At 40.4% G+C, this 20,094-nt stretch overlaps 1 protein-coding gene across 5 annotated transcripts in view; it reads right to left on the reverse strand.

The window, feature by feature from the left end:
- The window catches only part of ADGRG7 (adhesion G protein-coupled receptor G7), a 1,782,456-nt gene that overhangs the window by 662,116 nt on the left and 1,100,246 nt on the right, over nt 1-20,094 (reverse strand). For all 5 annotated transcript variants that reach the window (XM_085622407.1, XM_085622408.1, XM_085622405.1 and 2 more), the window contains one exon: nt 1,263-1,379. In XM_085622407.1, coding sequence (XP_085478533.1) covers nt 1,263-1,379 — 117 coding nt within the window. The remainder of the gene's footprint in view (nt 1-1,262; nt 1,380-20,094) is intronic.

Genomic DNA, 20,094 nt, shown 5'->3' on the forward strand with positions numbered 1-20,094 from the left:
GATTTTGCTGGAGCTCCAGTTGCTCCCATGTCATTCAGTTGAATAAAACTTCTCTCTCAGAGAACGATCCTGCTTATGAATCCTATTTAAACTTTGAGGGTATAAATCTGTTTATGCCTCCTGTGCTTGGCAAGCCAAGGCTTGAAAGCACTTCAAAGAAGACGAACTAGTGAATGTTGTTAAGGGTTCGGCGTTTACTTTATCTTCTCTGTCTCCACAAGGTAAGCCTTGTTGTGCAGCTTTACTGTAGTTAAAATATTTAGAATGTTGTAGAGTCGTAGGGTGGAAATGGAAGACCTCCCTCGTGAACAACCGCCACAAGTAAGATGTATAAAATAAGGAGGCAACACTGAGTGATTAGTGGTGATTTTAGAGAGATGATTGGAGTGATCCAGAAAATATATAGGGCCTGATTTAGAGTTTGGCCGATGGGTAGTCATCACAAATGGGATGGACATCCAGTCCGCCTTATTACAAGTTCCATAGGATATAATGTATGAGTAATAAGGCAGACGGTATATCCATCATGTTTGTGACAGAGTAACTCATCCGCCAAACTCTAAATCAGGCCCATAATCTAGATTCTCAAGCAATGCTGTTGGTGATCCTGGGAGAATCATAGGTAGATCCTAAGCTGAATAATATGCGATCCTAACATTGAAGAGGGGGCATTATAAATTGACATGGAGATGGTACTAAGCTGAAATAAGGGAACCATCATCTAACAGCGGTTCTCTCGAATATGAGCGGCTTTGAGGTGCTCTAGGATTAAGTCAATTTAACTGAGAAAATAAACTGATTTAGGGATAGTGACTGAATTAACTAAGAGATTATTAATAATAATAATAATAATACTGATACAAGAATAATGATAGCAATAACAAAAATAATAATACAATTATAGGAAGCATAATAATACTAATCATAAACTAATAGTAGTTATTATTATGATCACTAGGTTCACTTAAGGTACTCTTTCAGGATTTTTATAAGTTTCAATGTATTGTCTGTAAAATATTTTTACATCACCAAGTTTTATCATCCTAGTCTTTAATCCATTATTTAGCTGCTCCAAATATTCCTCATTGGGTCACATGTGGTTCACTCATATCAATAAAGTATAATAATGCTATGTAATAGATTCCATGTTAGTGTAATGCACAGTTTGCCAAACGTTCTACCAAAGTATCTAATTGATAACAGACAAAATGAGTATGCTGCATGATGTCAGTAATTCAGATTTCATAGAAACATACACTTACTTGTACTTCCTGTAGCATTAACAAATAGTTGAATTTCAGCATCGGGGTTGACAGTGAACTGCTTCACATTGTTATCCACATTAATGCTGTTGCTCACAAATGTTGTTTCATTATATTCTAAACAAAAAATAATGATAATTATTTACTCAAAAAGGGAATGTATACTTTTCTGTTAGTAGCATATAAAATAATCCATAACTTTTTTGGTTATAAACCAACAACTACAAAAGGTAAGATGTTCTCATGTCCGTGTCTTCCTGAATCACCCAAAAAGGATGTGGCATAATGGCCAGAACTTCCGACTTTGGAACTGGGGAACTAGGTTCGAGTCTCAGTGCCAGCTCAACATCCTGTGATTCAGGGCAAATCACTTAGGGCCTGATTCATAAATGGCCTCTGCACTTGTGGCTGAGGCCCTACAGTCATGGAGGAGTCTGCGCACTCAAGGCGGAATCTCCGCAATGAGAGTTCTCATTGCAGACATTCCACCCAGAGTGAGAAGACAGCCCCACGACTGCGGGGCCTCCACCACGAGTGTGGTGCCCTTTGCGAATCAGGCCCTCAATCTCCCCATGTCTACAAAAATTAAAGTGTCCTTGTGTAATGTAATTGGTGCTCATGTAAAGCGCTCCAATACCTTCAAGTCTAGATTGTGCTACATAAAACTTTTTTTTAAAAGAACTAATGCCATTTCTTTTTAAAATTGTTAGTATTGCCAATCCATATCATAGTTAAACCAGTTACCATTCATATGGGCATACAGATATCCACAACAAAGAAATACACCATAAATCACAGTTTCATCATATTCATAAAGACAATAAAGAAGATAGTCCGTATAGTAAGAAAATAGATTAAAAACATACACATTTCATTAATCTTTCAAGTGGTCTGTCATCGGACCCCAAATCCTTAAGCCAAGTTTCCATCTCTGTAGCCCTTTAAAAGAATATAGACTATACTCGAGATTAAAAATGGCATAAAATCTAGCTCTCCACATCTTGAAAGTTGGGGTTCCTTCTGTAGCCAGGAGGAAGCTATGCAGAGTCGAGCAACCGCAGTAGCCATATATGTCAGATACCTGAATTGCTGTGTGGCCCGTCTAGTCATCTGCCCTTTCCCCAGGCCCAGTAACATCATTATTGGTGTGATATTTTTTCTATACCAGCCACCTCCGTTTAAAAAAGCCTCTGTTTGCCCCAGCAGTTGCCTTAATTAAACACAGGTAAAAAGCATATGGAGAAGGTCTGCTTGTTCAGCCCCGCATCGGAAACATTTGCCAGTATCCCCCCCCCCCTCATTAAGGCACTTTAGCGGGAATATAAAACAGATTAAAAACTGTTTTAAAGTGCTGCACTTGTAAATTAGAAGAGATCAAAAGTTTCTCCGCCATCTAAATAGATTCCTCCAGAATATCCCCATCTTGACCCAGTAGATTATTCCATTTAAGATCTTGAGCCTCCACATCATCCTGTTGGGTATCCACCAGACAATTATGTAAGCTACAGATCCTATCACTCCATCTGATTGCCTCAACAAGAGAGTTTTTCGTAACTATCACCTGTTTTCATTTTCTCTGTAGGAAATCTCGGATCTGTAAAAATTCAAAGAATTTAGTTTTAGGGAGAAGATATTTTTCAGCCAGTGCTGAAAATGGGAGAATACCATCTTTATTATATAAATCCCCTACCATCACTATCCCTTTTTGTCTCCACCTAGCCGTTATAGTATCCAAAAAGATAGAGGGCAATAATGTAGATACAGCAGTAGGTGTACAATAACAAACCTCATCCATCTTAAAATATCTACAAACATGTTTCCAGACTTTAAAGGATGCTACCAGGACCTTAAAGTGAGTCTTCTTATAGTAGATCGGTTCAACTATCTTAAAGAAACATTTCTCGGCCTCTGAACCAAGTAACATTTGATAGATAGATGGAGCCTCTGCCACATTGCCAATGCCTTAACCGGTAAGTAATATCCACATATTCTGAAAGAGGCAGACATTATAAAATGCAAAATTAGGGACTGCCCAGCCTCTCCGCTTTTGGGGTAAAGTCAAATTTCATTGCCCTCCGAGGTTTCCTCTGGCCCCACATTAACCTGCAGCATATCGACTGCAAGTTCTGGAGCAGAGTGCAGCTAAGTTGGGGCTGATGGAGGTCCCTTGCCAAGGCATACCAACCCAGTGGTATAGGAGAATCCCGACGAGATTTCACTTTCTGTGATTGATCAAAGTATTCTGGCACACAAAAAGGAGACAAGAATGAGGAGTCAAAGAACTCAGGGAGAATGCCGCAAGGTACAGAATTCTATTCAGCGTGTTGCAAAGTCCTGCTCAGAGTTCGCTGAGAGGATCAATGAAGCTGAGGCTCGAATCTCAACTCTGGAGGGTGAAGTTGCGGCCCGGAGATCTATAATGGAGGCAATACGGTCTCAGAAGGATGATATACAGTGTAAATTGATGGATTTGGAGAATCGCCTCCGGTGGAAAAATCTCAGAGTTCTGGGTATAACGGAGGGTTTGGAAGGACAGGATGCCCGGAAATTTATTGTTGAACTATTTACGGAAGTCTTCCTCAAGCTCACACAGTGGAGATGGGACCAGTAAGCCCAGCAAGCTCAGCAATTTCCCTTTAAGCAACATTATCGACCGGGACAAACATCCTCTAGAACTGTGGCAATTCTAATCTGTTTAAATAACTTCCTGGCTTGACAAGCAGTGTAAGATCTGGCACGGCGAGATAAGAAGAGGGCAGGGAACGGGCCGAGTTTTTTGTGAGACCTGATTTCTGCCATACAACAGTTGAGAAATGCTGGCAATTTTAGCTGGTAATTCCTTTATTCCAGGGTAAAGGGGCACAGGTCATTCTTTTCAATCACGCAAAATTGAAGGTTATATATAATCAAATTCGTTTTTTCTCTTCTGAGATACAAGCTAAGAGGCACTTTCAGCCACTCTAGATTTATTACTGGGGCTCTTGTGTTTATTGTGGTAGAAATCGAGGCCTGTGGTCATATCATTAGGGTAGTGGCTTTATTTGATTTGGCTAATGTACACCATGCTACGATGGGGCTGGTATTATTGGACGCCGAAAAGGCATTTGGGAGCTCTTGTGGATAGTTCTTTGATGGTTTGGGATTGAGACAGGTTTTATTAAATTCATAAGGGCTATGTATAGAACCCCTACCGCTCAAATTTGCACGATGGGCTTAGAATCAGAGCTGGTTACTATCTCCAGGGGGACGAGGCAGGGATGCCCCTGCTCTCCTTTACTATTTGCTCTATAGATCAACCCATTTTTGACTTTATAGGCAGGAAAGTTACCGGGAATTTGCCTATGTTGACAATGTTGCCACCGTCACTCCTGATCTAACTACTGCTATCCTGGAGATAAAGCAACTGGCTTTTTTATTTGGGCAACTATCTGGATATAAATTAAATACAACTAAGACTCAGATTATTGGTACAAATCAAGCTTGTACTGGTGACCCTAGGGTCATGGATGAAGTTACTTACCTCGGTATTAAAATTCGAACATGCCTGAATTAAGTGATAGAGGCTACCTGCGGTTCTATGCTAGCTGGGATTAAAAAAAAACAGCTGGATAGGATTGAATGTCTCCATCTTTCGCGGGTAGGAAGGTGCAATGTGCTTAAAATTAATATACTACCTAAGGTGCTTTATTATTTTAGATCAGTACCATTAGAAATTCCATTCCTTATACATTTCAGAATCAAGTCTTCATCAGGAAAAGCCACTTGAACATTTCTATTCTCAATAGGACCTGTGCGAAACATAGTTTCTGGTGTCCTTGAGCAGTAAAGTTACTGGACTCCAGTTTGATAACTGAAATAGTTATTTTCACTGGTACTTTGGGGGCCACTGTACTATTGGACCACAAATTGAATTACCAAGAACTTCCCTTTAACATTTGACTCTCAATTGTAATGCAACAGTGCAGTCCTAAATTTACTCAGTGAGATGGTGTGGGCTAGAGACCCAGAAAAAAGTAAAACGCAAGACTATCACACAATAAGTCTTCAGTCATTGAGGAAAAATACTTTATTACACATAAAACTAAATACTACAAATAAAATCAAGATCTGCAAAATATCGAACTCTGAAGTCCCTTTCTAGCCAGGGATGTAGAGGGCAAATCTTTTTATAGCCCCGACACTTTGAATGTTAGATTTTCAGACCTGGCACCCGAAACCACAAGCTCAGTTTTTCACTTGATACAATTCAGTGGTCACCTATTCACGTTGCTACTGTGTACAGGGAAATGAATCAGTGAATTTTACTTGGTTGGGGGATCACAACCTACCTCAAATAGTGGAAAGGTTTTGCAGGGTTTTTATGCCAGTGCACAAAAACCACACAGGTGGCCAATGACTTGGCGATGCTCATGGGATACAAAGGGGTGTGAGAAGGCTGACGTCCAACATTTGGTGCCTTGGAATGAGCACAGATTACAGAAGTCAATGATAATAATTCAAATGCCCATACACTGGAAATCCAGTCCTTTGGGTGATTTAAAAAAAAAATATATTGGTTCAGAAATCGCTTTTGCATTTGGATTTTTTCTCAAACTGAAGGTACTCACAGATTTAGGGACCTGGACTCCAGCGGTTGGAGCACAGTTGAAGATTACAGACCAGGGTTTCAAACTTTGATGCCACACAAGGGATTGTAATGTGATTTGTGGATGAGGACTCGGCACAGTTTCATCTACATCCCTCTCTGATTTCTACAGTCAGGTAGATGAAGCAAAGAATGGCCTTGAGATCACATAGAGGCAACTAGGAGCACACATTTCCATGCTGCACTGGCAGTGTCAGACACAAAAGAGTGCTCCCAAAGACAGTGCAAGCAGCACATCTTCCTCTGACTGCTGTATTGGAGGAAGACATCGTAAGCAGCACTTCTTCCCTGCCTGCTGTGTAGGTGGAAGAAACAACAATCCTGTTAGTTACTGTTGCTTCTTACTTCTGCACAGCAGCTGGGTGTCCTCATGATCTGGGACAATGCAGACCTCACAACGACTTCCAAAGACATCCAAAGGTTGGACCGTTGGGCTCCTGAACTCCCTTCTGTCAGGCAAGCTGTTCTCTGTAGGATGAAGTCCAGCAACTCCTATCACATCAGGCATAGTGTTTTTCTTTGCAAGGCACTCCAATTGTGCTTTTAGCAGGATTCTTGACCTAGACTTGAAGCATAATTTAAAGTTTGGCAGTCAGCTGTCAGACCCCAATGTCAGCGGAAGCCGTGTCCAGTGTTCTCTTGTCTTATGATATTTCACCATACTTAGAGCTTCCCCTGACTGAGTGAAAAGGATCTCTATTCCTTCGACACATTGGACAGTACCATGGATGTACTAAAGGCCAGATGAATTCAGAGTGTGTGTCATGATTTTTTACTCACTTTGCATTCATTGAAACAAACACAGATGTACAGGCAGTTTTGGACCTGCATGCCAGGCTATTGTTTGTTTTCCATGAAATGGTCCACCATGCATTGCATGGCAGTACCAGAAGCTGTCTATGCCTTTGACACATCATAGTTATGATGAATGTGTGCATTGGCTCAAACAGGCCAAAATTCAATTACCTCTTATGTAACACATATTGGTTTATCTCCTTGACAGTGGTTCACATAGCAAATAGACTGGTTTATGAGTAGAAAATATTGGATGTGCCGTTCTGCGCACTGCATTGGTCTACGCAACCTGAATTGGTTTGCATGCACTCTACTGGTTGTGATGCGGGGATTCTGCACATACACAGAACTATGCGCAGAAAAACAGGACCTCGGTGTGTAGGGGTTGTACCTTCCTACCACCTTAGTACCCAGAATCCCAAAACCAACTATAGTGTGTCATTCGTTCTCCTACATAATCACAAAGCTACAAATGATTAGACAACCCAGGCCACAACACTCCTGACTCTCTCAGGAATCGCGGTAGCAAGACATACCCTTTCGCTCACTCACTCGTACTTTTCCACAATAAGAATTGAGAGAGTCTAGGTTATAGTTCAAAATGTTTATTTTAACTATCGTGCTCTATAATGCATAAGCTCAGAACAATTAGCATTGTTACAATTCCATAGAACATAAAGGGGGATGTCATCATATACAGACAGTGGAAAAAGAACTATAATGCCTAACCGCCCTCCCCTTGGTAAGGTGAAGTTTATTATATAAAGGAAGATCTCTGGGCTTCGTCAGCAGACCCCATACCTTAGTGCCTAGATGGAAGTTTTACATCATAGGAACAGAATAGCTAGTCTCCCTGGAGAGATCCCTCTCCAAGTGTGTGTTTGAAAAACATGCATCCCCATAATATCAAAGCACGAGTTTTCAGCAGTGCTGCTGTGTTTAGCATGTTTTATCTAGGTGCTAGGGACTGACCAGAAAAGAATAACAAGGGGCATTGTTTATCGACCTTGCACATCGTGTTCAGACTAAACTCCAGGAACTAGCAGGGAACGCAAAAAGCAAACAGTTCTCATGTGAAAGGCATAAACAGAGTCTTGCAAAATAAAGTCATGTAGTAACGTGCACAAAAGCAGCATCATGGCAGCAGAGCTCATGCTAACTTAGCAATGTTGACAATTACCCTAATGGCAATATAACAGTTGCTATACAGGAACACTGGCTTGAGTATTCTAATTGATGGTTAATGCGTAGGTAGGCTACTGGCATGCTGCTCAAGCACACTGGTTTGTGCGGCAAACCACACGATTTATGGGGGGCTGTTGATATAAACAGGTATAATGGGAATATAAACCACACACCTTAACCAGGAGGGTGCCAACAACATACAAGAAAAACGTTTTGAGGACCTTTCTTATTTCATCAGAGCAACAACTCTTCAAATGGGGAGAGGAGTTGGCCTAACGGCTAGGGCTGTCGCCCTCGAATCTAGGGAACTGGGTTCGAGTCTCGGCAATGACAGCTGAACATCCTGTGATTCTGGGCAAATCACTTAATCTCCCTGTGCCTAAGAAAAATTAATGTGCTCATGTAATGCAACAGGTGCTATGTAAAGTGCTCTGATACCCGATTCGGGTCAAGTTCGTGCTATATAAAATTCAAGCAGATAATCATTCCACCATTTTTGCCAGTGGCGTGCAACATTTTTCCTCACAGTGTTTCTCTTTCAAGATTGTAGGAAGTGAGCCAATTCTTTACCAGTTCATCATGTTAATGCTCCGAGGCTGAACAGTTGGTTGCAGTGACGCTTTAAGCACTGGCGATTTTGCAAATAAGAAATCTGCTCAGCAGGCGAATAAAGAGGTGGCAGTGCAGGATCGCGAGGAGCAGGCGAGGGGGCGAGCAGGTGAGCGGGCGGCAGACGCTGCCTGAGGACGCCTGGGGACCCCTGTGGATTCCGACTACGGACAATCCGTGAATCGCTGCCCGAGACCCGGCTTGCATCCTGAGGTCAACGGGCAACGGCTGACTGCTGACTGTTGATTGCCGCCTCTGCCTCTGTCACAACGCCGGAGCCAGGCAGCCGGTGGTAAGGAGCGAGTAGGCCGCGTTAGGAGCCGGGTGGGGCGAGAGCATGATCTGGAGTGTGGCCTCCGCTTTCAGAGGGTTCAGAGGGTTCAGAGTGTTGTGCCCGGGTGCGCCGCGGAAGCGGCCCCACTAGGTTGGGTGCCCCTGTGGTGCCCCAGTGTGCCCTGCTCCCGATCCTGCTCCTGATGACTTTTTCGCCATCTCCCCACCCCCCCTCCATGCAATCAGGGGAAAACACCTACCTGCTGCCCCACACCCCCACCATCAGAGACCAGGCCACTGATAAAGGCCATTAGCGGCCTTCAGAGGGGGTCAGTATTGCACTGTGTGACTATACATCCCGGGCATTGGTCACTGGCGTAGCTGGGGATATATTTGTGACGCATTTGGAAAAAAATATATAACATTAAAAATCTGATCGCAAATACCATTAAATATCAGGCATCCGTTCTGGAAAGGAAAGGACATCGGGCCCTCCCACAAGACGAGCGCGGAAAGCCCAAGCACCAAGGGTACTAAAAAAAGCTAAAGCACAACTAAAGGAAGTGAACCAAACGTTAATTTCACGAATAGCACGAATGTTTGAAAAATCTATAAATGTCCCACACAAATATGATTTTATGAAAGACCCATCTGGAGCTCTGATGACAATCCAAATAGAAACAGAAATAAGAAAGCTACAAACTCCAAATAAGCCAATGAACAACTTGGAAGGAAGTATTCAAACTGTTGGTCAAAAGTAATTACCGACCATGAATTACTAAATATAACATTGTATTCCCAAATGGAACAAAATGATATGGAGGTGTTGGAAATATCAAGGGTTGAGATGTCACAAGAAGAGGTTACCGGGAAAAAATCAATACCATTGACTAAGTTACCTATCAAGGTTAAGGTCGAAATAAGAAAGAAAATCGAGCCAGCCGGTGACTGGATACTTCAACATCAGATGGTAGATCAAGACACAAGTGATAACATAGCTGAAGTCACCCAGGGAAGTCAAATCAGAACCAATGGCCACACTATTTCCTCATCTGGGTTAATCACGCCAACAGGAAGTAATGGAGTCACAAACATGGAAATAAAAAGTAAAGAAAAGGGAGACGAACCACTCAGTCAACAAAAAATATTGACTAGCTATGATCATGAATTAGGAACTAGGGAAGAAACTCTACAAGGAACAAGTGTAGCTATAGGTCCAAATTCGGAAATTGCACATTTTAATAGCGCTAATAACATTAAAAACAGCAAAATGTTATATAGTGGAAATGATAGGAGCAATCATATTGATGTGGCCGATTTAAAAGAATTACCAATAATGCAAGAAATCCCTCGGGCCGACCGTAAAAGTTCCTTTAACAGTAAACACGATCTACAGTGGGATCAAAAAAACAAAACCATAGATAACCAGGACCTGGGGTCGATTTGGGATATTTTCTACCAAACTTCATCATTAACCCTTGAAGCATTGACATATCAGTCGAATAAAATGGACATTCAAATTGAATTACTTGGAACAATGGCAAATGCAGTGGCTGGAATAGATCACAAACTAGCTGAGCTAAATAGTTTGATAATTAGAGCCCAAACTGAAGCAGCTACAACTTATCTTGATTGAGCTTGTGCACCAATAATAAATAAATTGACAACAATACCGGATGTTATTAATACCATACTGGAAGACGTTAAAGTGAGCCTTCAAAAGAAACAAGATAAGAATAAAGAGGATATGTGTAAAACTTTGAAAAATAAGTTGACCACGACGGAGGAACCACCCAGTGCTATAATAGACCTAGACGCCCAGGATAAATTAAGCCCGACAATAGCTCCGAATACACAACGGGAGAAAAACAAGTCATCAGGAGAAAAACCATCGGTTCATCTCGTAGTAAAGCCAATTGAAGACCGGGAGGTCAAAGAAGTGGATTCGCCATTGTTTAAAATGACAAAAAGACATAGGAAAAAATTATGTAAAGCAAGAAATAAGGCCAAGATGGAGAATATAGTAACAACACACCCTCAAGAGAAAATTCCAACCAATATGGCTTGTGAAGGAAAAGATCGTCTGGAGGAAATAACAGGTAAACAAAAAAATGATATATGTAGAGAGCAGGCCACATCAGCAAAGATAAAGAATACTAAGTACTTAGATATTTTTGCAAAAAAAGGAAAACAATCGACCAGTCAAAAAGTCCCTCAAACAGGCATAGTTATTACATCAGACACCATTGAACGATTACCTAACGAACCTGTAAAAGAGGGAAAAAAAATTCTAACACGGGAAATACAATATACACAGCAAGGAAACTTGTGTAGTAAAAAAGATCCAAAGTGTATCGCTTGAAAATAAAGATCTAGTAAAGAGTCCACTAAATTCTGGTAAATCTAAAGATCTGGTAGATATTATAGATGAAGAACAAATATATAGTAGCCGACCAGTTCAAAGATTACTTCGTGGGGATCAAAATACAGTCCCAAACCCAAGCTTGAACATAACACAACATCAGATCCACCAAATTACCTTAAACTCAGAACAACAGGATAAGAAACTTAACCACAAAACTGTGAGACAAAACGATATGATAGAACAAACAGAGGATATCAGATACATATCAAAATTGGATCACTTAGTTATTGTAAGATTTGGCGAGGACAAACAAGTCATAAATAAGGACCAGCAAGTTTTTGAAGAAAAAATCGAAAAAGAATTACCAACTAAAGGGTCTGTACAAATAATTTTTAAACCAGTATATGATTCCAGAGGTAGCCAAGACACGCTGAATAGAGGAAACGTTCTTTGACTTTTTAAATCGATTCCATCATTAGCTCACGTGTCAACTAAAGACACTGAATGTGTCGGATTCTTACAAAATGTGGAAGGTAGCCAGCCATTAACTTCGAGAACTGTAACAACTCCTTCTATAGCGTAACGAATCATGAACGAGCAAGAAATCTTTCATAGCTGGAGGATAATAATTAGCAAGCCAGCGCCAAAGGTATATCCAACTCCGCTTATTAAAGAAGAAAGTTCAAGATCAAGGGAAAAAAGAAAAAAGGGTGCCCCAGTCTTCTCTATATTAAAAAATCCTTTAGGAAAAACAGATCAAGATGTTGAAAAGTCATTGATTGAATGCAAAGGTGAAAAGGAACAGGAATAAGTGAAAAATGGATATCGATGGCTTTACACAGTAATCACGAACAATGACAGAACAAACAAAAGAATACAATCAAAGAATTAAAGAAGGACAGCGAAAGAATAAGGATGTGCTCATGGAACATAAATGGGATAAGTAAAAAGGTAAATAATGCCAACCTAAAGGCAATATCTAATTCCTATCAGATCATTTTACTACAGGAAACATGGGCAACTGACCCCTTTATGTTACAGGGATACAAAGGATATTTTGAGCCCGTGATTAAGCAAAATAAATATGGTCACCCCAGTGGGGGTCTAGCAATATTCATATCTATTGACCTGAGAGTGGAACATGTGCAGCTGGTTACGAATAATTGTAATGTCCAAACGGTAATCTTACAATATAAAGCAAGTGACCGAGTAAAATCCTTAATGCTGATCAATATATATATTCCCCCTACACAGAGTTCAAGGAAGAATATGTGCGCAACTCTTACCGGTTTCCTATTGGAGCAAATGATGGATGATCCTTTTGTAGACTTTATACTTACCGGCGACTTTCATTTAAAATCTATTAGTACCTTTTATAAGAGACGACACTACAGTCGCAAGATCAGCAATGGTTAATTCCGGAGCAAACACTGGATACAATAATTGAGTCCAGGCAAAGTAAATTAGGTTTACATTTCGTGAAGGACATAGAAGCAATGGGACTACGAATACTAAATGGGAGATTCCAGATGGATTCACCACCTGCATGGATGTTTCACACACATAATTCAAAGTCACTAATTGACTATACGATGGTATCATTGAACATCTTTAACAACTTTACCTCATATCACCTAAGGAAGGTGCCAGATAGTGATCCTAGTCAACAAATAATCACTACAAAATTTCCAAGTACAAAACACCAACTGTTTCTGTCAACGCACGGTCAGACGGGAACTATCAATTATAGAAAACTTATTTGGAAACCACACAATAAAGAATACAGCAATGAACTGGCGCAAAAACTGGTTAAAGAATGCTTTGAAGACAAAACCACGAAGTCTGCAATTGATCAATGGGTAAACTTCACACGCAAATTAGTCAAACCATATAATCCTTCATCTAAAACTGAGAGAAAACAAGTGACACAAATGGAAAAAAGGAAAACTAATATTAATTTACCGTTTACTGTACGAAAAATGAGACGGACTCGAAACAATCTCAGGAAACAGTTAACCAAGCTTCCAAATAACAAAGGAATAACAACTAAACTAAAAAACACAAATCAAAATTTGAGGAAATTAATCTGGAACGAAAAAACAAAGCTAAGCATGATCTTTGGGCAAAAATCTTTTATGCTAGTAACTAAACAAACTCAAGGGAGTTTTGGAAAATGATAAATGGCTAGTAAGACCGGACAAATCCGTTGTAGCATTTGTATTAACTGAGACTGAATGGGTTAATTTTCTGGTAAAACATCTAAATCCCGTTGGGAAAATAAATAATCAGGATGGTAATCACAAACGGATGGTTACATTAAATTTAGAATATGAGAGTGAAATTGATATATCACAGCAACAAGTGCCTAAACTAATAAAGAAACAAAAAGTTGGGGCACCAGGTCCCAACGGCATCCCGTTGGCCCTGTATAAGGAGGAACCAGCCCTATGGGCGGAACATCTAAAAGAGGTCTTTAAAGAGGTCATACGGATAGGGGCAATACCAGAATCCTGGAGAGGGTTGTTAATATCCCCTATTTTTAAGAAAGGAAAATGGGCCCTGCCTGAGAACTATCGTCTAATAACTCTGCAAGTTACAGATGCTAAACTGTTTGTGGGGATTCTACTGTCAAGTTTATCTGACTGGGCAAAGGGCAAACAGATTCTCCCGCCTAATCAAACTGGATTTATTAAAGGTCTAGGAACTACTACAAACATTTTAGCCCTATCGGTACTAATGGACAAAGCAATTTTAACAAAACAACCTTTATATTTGTGCCTCGTCGATTTTAGATCGGCTTTTGATTGTGTGGATAGACCACGCCTGTGGAAAAAATTACAAAAGCAAGGTATCCCAGACCCATTATTGAAGCTGATTCAACTCCTGCATACCGATACTTGGGTCAGAGTGCGGATGGGGGATGGTCTGACATTAACTAATGAAATATCAACAACAGGTGGACTAAAGCAAGGGTGTGTATTAGCCCCATTACTTTTTAACCTGTTCTTAGCAGTTCTAACAGATGTACTGAATGAAATAAATGCACATCCGCCCAAATTAGCTAACACACAAATATCAAATTTGCTGTATGCAGATGATGTCATACTCTTAAGCCATACAAAAGTGGGTTTACAACGTCTAATAGCTCTAATATCAGTGTATTCAAAAGAAAATGAGTTGGCAATAAACGAAACAAAGACTAAAGTTATGGTGATTACAAAAAATTCAAGACAAACACAAATCTAAATGGTTTTTGGAAAAAGTGCAATTAGAACAAGTAGAACTTTATAAATATTTGGGTGTTTTATTCAATGACAATGGAAACTTTCACCCTCAAAAACTCGATATCTACAGAAAAGCAAACGCCTGACAGCTGTATTGAGGATTATACTGAAATCAATAAGCGATCTGACTTATCGTCCCTTCCTAAAGGTGATATCAGCAAAATTGCTGCCTACTATAACATACGGTAGTGAGGCCTTAAATGGAAAAGACGCTGTTATCATCAATAATGCGGTCTCAAAAACTTTTAAAACCCTTTTCCGCCTGCCTAATAACGCATCCCAAGCACAAGTAAGGCTGGAATTTGGCCTAAACAACCAGCTGTATGCAAGAAAAGGACAAGCTATTAAAGTATGGAACAGAATAAAAAACGACCATGACAACCAAATGTCCCAGCTATTATGGCAGGAAATAAGTGAAAACAGGAAATCGCTGGCCTAGAAATATTTAAATACAGCGCAAGAAGAATTTGAGGTAATGCCGATCTGGGAAACTACCATAACCCAGGAATCATTTAAAAAAGCTATCAACAAAATAACAGATCACTTATCGCTGATAAGAGACAAAGACATATTTGCAAAAAGAAAACACGCATGGCCAATAATAAATGGGTTTTCAAAAAAGAAGGTACAGCAATATTTGGATACACCATGGTCGCTGAAAAACAAACAAATCTTTACAAAAGCACGATTTGGTGTACTACCGGAATTATGCCGTTTACCACCTTGGAGAAATCAGAAGAGGACACATTATGTAGGCTATGTAAATCTGGGGAGGAGAATATAATGCACCTACTGTGTCTCTGTCATGCATTGAAAAACGAAAGAATGAGCATACTTAAGAGACTATTTAATGACCGAGGAGTAAGGACATGCAGGCAAGCGTTGATATTATGTTTGTCTCCGGAAGATATACTCATGAACTCTGCATTTGTAAATTTGTTATTGAAAGTAGGGAACAAATTAGAGGAGCATAATTTAAAATTATAACCACCACATTTTAAAATACAATATGTAATTAATTTTTATCAAATGTACCTCAGTTTAAAAAACATTGCATTATTTATATTTGTTGTTTTAACTGTTTATCTTGAACTATTATATGAATTTTGTGTTATTGTAAGATTTTAAGTAATCAAACAATAAAGGATTACTTACTTACTAGTTCATCTGTAGAAAGATGGCTATCAAAATGATATCCACCATTTTCAACTTCGTTGAGGGTCCGACTTGAGCTTTACCCACTTTTCATGTCTTTGGAAGGCACTAAGGGTCTTATTACGATCAATCGGAAACAGCTCCAACCGTCGGTTGAAGCCTTTCCGACCGCATCGTAATATGCAGGTCAGATTCCTTTCAGACTGCCTCATTAAAATGGAGGCGGTCGGAAAGGAATCCAAATGGTCCTGCTGCTGCACTAACTTCTTTTCTTGGAAGCTGGGAAGTCCCATCTAAAATAATGAGATGGATACATTTAAGAATTGGCATACATGTCTGCCTCCTGTTTTAGGCAATTCAGGAGAGTTTCATGATCCATAGTGTTGAAGACAGCTGAGAGTTCAAGAAGCAGCTTTGTTGCAGACCCCCATCTGTCTCACAAGTCTCACTATTATGATATGGTTTCAGTAAATCCCACAGCAAACCATGAGGCTCAAGATAGATGTAATGTGAGTTGGTTTGTCACTATCTTTTACAGGTCTTAGTAAGTAAAGGATCTTAGCAACTGATCTGTACTTAGCTAGATCTGCTTGGGTCAAAGTGGACTTCTTCCATAAGGGGTTACCATAGACTGGTTAAGGCAGCTTGGCATGGATGTCATCTGGGGGTCAGAGCTGCAACCCATGCCATTCTAATGACTCAAACTGAATGACAGTGAGTGAATGTAGCTGTGCGTGAGATTGAGTCAGAGAGTGAGAATAGGTGAGAATGAGTGAGAGTAATAGTGACTGCAAGTTGCAAATGGGTAAGAAAACATGAGTAAGAGTGACTGTTAGAGTGAGTGCAAATGAGGAACTCCTGGTGAGTGACAGGTTTCATTGGCTTGGCACACTAAGTAAAGACTTGAATATTTATTAAGTGCCCTTTTAGAGCCAATGACGACTTAGCAAATTTATATGAAACCTTTGCTTTATATGGCCCATTTTTTCAAAGTAACCCACCGAAGCTTCCCTATAGGTGGTAGGCTCACTCGCTTTGCCCCCTCTCTAAATTTCAGTGCAAGTATTATGGCTCACCGCTTTCAAAGATCACTAGCCATCACTGCAAGAACAGAAGGCAAACAGGGTCCTGACAAATAGTGTTCACTTTCTACAGACCGGGACTGAAGTACTGGGGTTTTTGGGACCCCAGCGGTGCCAGGGGTAGCACCCTATGACTTCGAGTTTTTCCTGTCTTGGACCACAGAAACACAGAGTCTTGTGGTGGCGTCAAAGATCGATTTTATTATGACTGCAGTCAGAAACAGGTATCCTAGAAGTACACACGAGTATTTTCTCAGGAGACTGCTCAAAGAAACAAAACCAGTCTTCTCCTTATATACAAAATATCATGATTCAGGCACACATTCCTCGTTTTACGATATGGTCATTCATATGTATTCATTACAAACGAAAAGGCAGAGTCATGATGACCATCCCACATTTCAGTTCAGCCAGCCCACAATTATTTACCGAGCGAGGCTCAGATCCCTCATCAGATATCAGCAGACCCCAATAAACACGGGCACCTCCTCCTCGTAAAACAGGCGATAAAGCAGGAAGCAGAGTCAGGTGTGAAAGAGATTAGTCGGGGGCTTGTGTGGGATGAAAGGCTTTATGGTGTGTCAAACCCTGATGCTAATCACAGGTGGCCGTAGTAAGGGGAGCTCGTGAGACCGGACTGACCTCGGGCAGTGGAGCCAGTTCGCACAGGTCACAGAGAAGTCAATAGAACGTACATGTGTTCTGAAGGCCTGTGCATGTCCTTAATGTGCAGCCTATGTGAGGGCAACCATAAGATGGCTACCGCTCTAAAATGGAACCCACGAAGTCAATGTGTAATATCGTATACAAAGTAAATTTATCGAGGAAACGTTATGCAAAACACTTGTACATACCGCATTGGCCATTCGCGGTTCGCTGATACCGAAATAGGCAGGGTAGGGCCATGCCTCCTACGTGGTCCCAAAATTTAAAGTACCACAGGACATTACACTTTAGACTTTGTAAAATAAATAAGTTCAGCAATGCATGCTTTTCTGATTGAATAAAAAATGAACTAAAATACAAACACATTTTAAAAACAAACTGTTGCCATGTTTCATTATTGTGAATAAATATAAAAATATGTGTAAATAAAACCTTCACTTCTGTGCTTCGTGTGGCTGACTGAGCCCTGAAAAGTATCATAAATCCTAATTTAAGTCAATAACTTAGTCTATAGTCAACATAAGGTCTCTATCAAATGATACATGTGTACATAACTATTTGTCCCTCTCCTTATGATTTATTAATACATATTCTAAGCTGTATACACTAGGAGAACTATTATATCATCATTGTTCGTGGTTTTAATAATTTAGATTTCCAGTGTTGTTCTGCACTATATCCTCTTCAGGGGAACACATGCTTTTTCATGTAATACAAAGAGAAATTAGTACTGTTCCCCTGGTATGTAATGTAAGCATCATATTATAGGTAGTCTCCAAAAATGTGTCTGTGTTGCATTGTTAATATTAATCATGCAGTTACTATCAAGCTTCAGCAATGTCATCAGAGTTAAGGCCATTTGTCCTCACTTTCTGAGAAGATTCAGGATCAAAAGTCATATAATGTAACTTCTTGTGAAATCATTAAGGTCAAAAGGTATGTGATGTTAATTTCACTACCTCTTGCATTTTGGTGAGTTGACTTCCACTCTGCCTGTAAGTCTATCTTGTATGAAGGAGCAATCTAAAATCTCGCTAATGACGGGGACCTCCAGTGAAGCAATCTTATATATAATAGATGAGAGCCATCGGTCGCTAGGCCATCGACTGATAATTGTCTCTAATTCTGCTGGTGTTATTTTAGCTAAAATAAATACTGGAGTCAAAGTCATATAATAATAGTAGTTTAAATAAAGAAATTGCTTCATTTATGTATTTATGAATGCAGCTATCACATACAACACCTAGTGCTAGGAACATTACATAAGGAATAGGACCAGAAGCCAGAAGAGATTAACATATTGAGATTTCAGAGTTTACTGGAACAGAGACCTAATAAGCTGGTCAGGAAGAGCATTTCAAAATTTAGGGCCAAGGATGCGAAAGGCTCTACCCCCACAGCAAGCTAAAAATAAAAGCATGATGGCTTAATCAGACGATCGGACCCAGATCTCAGGGCTCACAAAGGTATATGGGAAGTTAAGAGGTTGGAGAGGACAACTGGACTAAATATATAATAAACCCATAGAATAAAACAGAAAATTTAAATGTAATGTACTGCTTTGCATGCAGCCTGTGAACTGGGTGGTTGTAGCAGAAATATTGCATTTTTGTGTGTGTACTACAGTATTGTAGACCCAAATTCACATGTATTTCTTGACTAATTATTTATGGTGTCGAGACCCTCACAAAAACTCTCTCTGGATTCATTGAAACTACTTTTGTGGAGGCTTCTTGCAAGCACCGCCTCCTGTTGATCAATCAAAATACAGGCGACCCAGTATTCCTAGGAACATGGGTGGATATTTAATAGCAAAAGAAGTAGCTTCCCTTGGGGGAAACTTACGCTTTAGCTTACTAGGCTTGAAAGATACGTGTGAGGTCAAGCAGGTGTTTCGCAATGGACCATCTATTTAATGGATAAACCATATAATTAAAACAGATTTGATGAAACAGATTTATAAAGTGCATAGATGCTCCTAGGAGTGTCCTGGCACTAATCCAGCAGCAAGCCAAGTTACAAAGTGAATAGCCAAATATTTGGCAGGAGCACCGGAATTCTCTTCGGGTGCTCCTGAGGCAGGAACCATCAAAATATGCCTTCCTGATTCTGATGGTTCCTGCCTCAGGAGCACCGGAAGAGAATTCCATGCAGATGGCCCTAAAAAGGAAAAGGAGCGTCCGCCAATCCTTGACAATCTCACTCTCTGCACTGTAGCCAAAGCCAGATGTGAAGACTGAAGACTCCTTGCAGAATTGTAGAAAAGAATACGAGAAGCCATATAGCAAGGACCAATGTTGTAAAGAGAACAGGAGCAATCAACACCAAGGTTTTAAACAGGATTCTTTTCCTTACTGGGAGCCAGTGCACGGAGGAGAAATGACTCGAGATCCTCGCTCTCTTCGGTAGATTCATTAAGAGTTGCGCCGCAGTGTTTTGCACCACTTGAAGTCTATGGATGGCATATTCCGGAAGGCCAAAATACAGGCATAGCATAATCCAGGTGCTGTTTTCGACTGGTGTGGAAGAAGTGGATCCAGTCCAGGGCCTTGTCATGGATGCCGGTGTCATGGAGTTTCATGATTAGGGTGCATGGGAAAGGGTGTCAAAGGCGGCCAAAAGGTCCAGAAGGATGAGGGATGCAGTTTCACCCCGGTCAAATCAAATCAAATCAAATCAAAACATTTATATAGCGCACTACTCACCCGGAGGGTCTCAAGGCGCTGGGGAGGGGGGGTCCGCTACTGCTCGAACAGCCAGGTCTTGAGCTGCT

Source organism: Triturus cristatus, chromosome 8 (genome assembly GCF_964204655.1).
Source record: "Triturus cristatus chromosome 8, aTriCri1.1, whole genome shotgun sequence".
In the NCBI taxonomy this organism is placed as follows: Eukaryota; Metazoa; Chordata; class Amphibia; order Caudata; family Salamandridae; genus Triturus; species Triturus cristatus.